Source organism: Psammomys obesus, unplaced genomic scaffold, assembly GCF_907164565.1.
Source record: "Psammomys obesus unplaced genomic scaffold, mPsaObe1.curated_primary_1811, whole genome shotgun sequence".
Classification (NCBI taxonomy): domain Eukaryota; kingdom Metazoa; phylum Chordata; class Mammalia; order Rodentia; family Muridae; genus Psammomys; species Psammomys obesus.
Window position 1 is genome coordinate 12,416,827 of NW_026596064.1, and position 4,063 is coordinate 12,420,889.

General features: G+C 41.9%; 1 protein-coding gene across 1 annotated transcript in view; it reads left to right on the forward strand.

The window, feature by feature from the left end:
• Positions 1–4,063, forward strand: part of Lmln (leishmanolysin like peptidase) — a 52,062-nt gene that overhangs the window by 41,101 nt on the left and 6,898 nt on the right. The window contains exon 15 of the mRNA XM_055625227.1: positions 2,176–2,335. Coding sequence (XP_055481202.1) covers positions 2,176–2,335 — 160 coding nt within the window. The remainder of the gene's footprint in view (positions 1–2,175; positions 2,336–4,063) is intronic.

Here is a 4,063-nt window from a genome sequence, read left to right on the forward strand (position 1 = left end):
ATAGATAGATAGATAGATAGATAGATAGATAGATAGATAGATAGATAATTCTCTTCTAGAAATAAAAGGTAGATAAAATGGCTCCATGTATCCAGTCTGAGTCTCTGGCTGACCTTCATTCCCTCGTCTGGACCCAAGTGTGGCACTCCCAGGCTTAAGACCCCATCACAAACAGCAACAAATCAAATCCTGTTTTTGGTCTCTAAAGTCCTTGAGCTCCCTTTGCCACTCACAAAAGAACCCTTAGTGAGACATAGTATCTCAGCAGTTAATTGCAATGACATCTGCTCAGTTGTGAGGTTCCGGCTTGCACTCGGCCTCACTGAGTACAGCAGTGGCAAAGGAATTTCTAGGAATACTGTCGCAGGATGTTAGCATAAAGAGTGATTTATTTTTCCAGGCAGGGTGCTCTGTAGCCCAGGCTGACTTCTAAGTCAGTCCTCCCTTCTCTGTCTCCCACGTGTTAGGATTTACAGTCATGTGAGACCTTTGCAATATACTTGGCTCCTTGCTCCCTTGGTAGTCAGACTGTTTCATATAAATAGCTTTAATTTTTTCAAGTGTTTTGTTTTGTTTTGTTTTGTTTTAAGATTGCTTATGAGGGCTGGAAAGATGGATCAGAGGTTAAGAGCACTGGCTGTTCTTCCAAAGGTCCTGAGTTCAATTCCCAGTAACTATAGATGGCTCATAACCATCTATAGTGAGATCTGCTGCCCTCTTTTTGTGTGTAGGCATACATATAGGCAGAACACTGTATAAATAATAAATAAATAAATCTTAAAAAAATAAAAAGATTGCTTATACTTTCCCTATGTTTATTATTTTTGCTGTGTTACATGGATGGCCCCAAACTCCTGAACTCCAGTAGTTCTCATGACTCGGCCTCCCCAAAAAGGGGGTGAGGGTTACAACACAGTCCATTGTGCCTAGTATTTCATATTGAAAATGTCTCCACTTGGGCTGGAGAGGTGGCTCAGTGGTTAAGAGCACTTGAGATCTCTTTCAGAGGTTCTGAGTTCAATTCCCAGCAACCACATGGGGGCTCCCAACCATCTATAATGAGATCTAGTGCCCTCTTCTGGCGTGCAGGCACACATGCAGGCAAAACATTATATACATAATAAAAAAATAAATCTTTTTTTAAAAAGATTTCACTTTATGCATTAGCTTTACATTATAACAGCCCTCTTCTTCTTTCTGTTTTTTGTGCCATTTGTTTGTGAGTCAAGGTCTCACTATACAGTCCTCACTGTCCTGGAACTTACTACATAACACCTGCCTCTATCATCCAAGTGCTGGGATTAAATGAATGTACCACCACACATGGCTCTGTTTTAGTGCGTTTTTTTTATTTTTGCTATGCATATACTTTTACCACTTATTAAAGACAAAAGCAAATGTGCATATTAATGAGGTAGAAGTGCAGGCTTATTTTCACATAAATAGTTAAATCTTTGCTGCAGGACACAGAGCATTGTCAGTGTTTTCCAGAATTATCAATATTTTTACTTTATAAATACCATTTCACATAAATACATAGTACAAAATGGCTAAAGTATGTTTATGGTCATTTCCAAAATTGTTGGAAATTCTGAGCCAAACCCAAGCCAAAATTCCTTTACTATTTTTATGAAACTCAAATCAGCAATTCAGAGAGCAAATGTTTTGTTTTGTTTTTTGAGACAGGGACCCTCTACATAGCCCTGGTTCTTCTGGAACTCACATTGTAGAACAGGCTGGCCTCTAATTCACAGAGATCCACTTGCCTCTGCCTCTCAGGTGTTGGGGCTAAAGGTGTGCGCCACCTTGCCCAGCCTAGACAGTGATTTTGAAGATCAAACGTTGTAACACAACGCAATCCAAAGATAGCCTGATTTGATACTTCATGCTAAAGAATAAAAACGTTTTGGGTGTTAGTCTTGTCTTCCTTCTAAAACAATCAAATGCATCATCTTAATAGGTACTTAATTATCTTACCGCTTACTTCTAAGGCTGTGGCACCCTGCGTTTCTGCTGTGTGGTGTAATAGGCCATCTTTACTGTACAGTCTGTGGAGAACACTGGACTACCGTTTTATGGCGCACGGCACTGGCAGGGCGCCGTAATTGTCTGTGGTGGGGTTTTGACATGACAGAGTGGCTCTTACTCTTCTCGCCTCCTGTGATTTCTTCGCAGTACTTCGATGAGCTCAGCGGAATATCTGCAGAGGATTTGCCTTACTATGGGGGGTCAGTAGAAATCGCTGACTATTGCCCCTTCAGTCAGGAATTCAGCTGGCACTTGAGTGGCGAATACCAGCGCAGCTCGGACTGTAGAATACTGGAGAACCAACCAGGTTAGTGGTCTAGTGACGTGAAGGGTAAGTGCATTGTATAATGTTGTTTTTCTTTTTGTTGTTGTTTTGTTGCGTGTTTGATTGTCTGGGTTTTTTTTTTGTTTGTTTGTTTATTGAGGCAAGGTTTCTCTGTGTGGCTCTGGCTATCCTGGAACTCACTCTGTAGACCAGGCTGGCCTCGAACTCAGATCCACTTGCCTCTGCCTCCCGAGTGCTGGGATTAAAGGCGCGCAGCACCACCACCCGGCCTGCATCATACAGTTCCTATTACCAATACAAAATAGTTGTTAAGCAAACAGTCCTATAGCCAGATGACTTTGAGTAAGTGTTCCCGTTCTCCTGTTGTCTGTCTATGTAAAATTACTTAACTTTTGTCTGTTACTTGGTTTCTCTATAAGTTATTACAAAAATTAAATGGAGAGATGGCTCAGCAGTTAAGATGACCCACGATTCTTGCAGAGGACCGGAGCTCAATTCCTAGCAGGCAACTCCCACCTGCTTGTTCTGTCTTCAGGGGATCTTACTCCCTCTTCAGGACCCCATAGGCCCCTACACTTAGGTTCATATACCCCCACACAAATACACATATATACACATTTTAAAATAATAAAAATAATTTTTTAAAAACAGCAAGAAGGCAGCTGGGCAGTGGTGGGACACACCTTTAATCCCAGCACCCAGGAGGCAGAGGCGGGCGAATTCAAGGTCAGCCTGGTCTACAGAGCAAGTTGCAGGACAACAAGGGGTACATAGAGAAACCCAGTCATAAAACCAAAAATTAAAAAAAGAGCATGAAAAATAAGAGCAGTGGGAAGACAGGAATTCCATAGTGAGTGCATAGCGCTGTCAGACACTTGAAGAGGTCCATAGACGAAAGCTCACGCTCTCCTTGCGGGACACATGAGCAAGATGTCATGTTTCTCCAGTTCGCCAACACATCCAAAATGGTGCAGTCAGTTGCTGCAAGACCCAGCAGGGATCCTCCTCTTTTTATTGGAGCACGTTAGGGAACCTGTTTTTCTACTGTGATCTCTGCAGATCCGGGATAATGCTGTCATCCCGCAGCCGGAAAGAAATAGTGCCATACCATCCATTTCCTTTAATTCATAACGCCAGGACTCCAAAGCAGTAGACAGTATCCTCATTACAGTTCCTACTAACCAAATATATATTTTCACGTCCGATATGCTTTAAAAAAAAAAAAAAAAAAAAGCAGTAATTAGCTGTGCCAGTGGTTTGTGCTTATATTCCTAGCACTTGGCAGGCTAAGGTGAGAAGATTAGAGAGTTTAAGGCTACCATGGCTACGGTAGGCTAGTGAGACCCTGGCTCAAAAACCAGGACAGAGATAGATTAGGGGTTAAGAGCACCGGCTGCTCTTCCACAGAAGTCAGGTTCAATTCTCAGCATCCGAGTTGCAGCTCACAACTGTCTGAAACTCCTATTCCAGAGCACCAGATACCCACTTCTGGCCTTTTCGGGTACCAGGCAGGCATTTCCATGGTCGATAGACATACATGCAGCCAAAACACCCATATACATATGTATTTATATATATATATTGTTTTTCCTGCTTGCTGTCATATATATATACATCTATGTATATATATATATAGATATATATAGATGTATATATATATATAGATGTATATATATGTATGTATGTATGTCTATGCACCGTCACAAAGGGAAGGTTCCAGCAGACACGCTGGCCGGATGACGTGCTGCT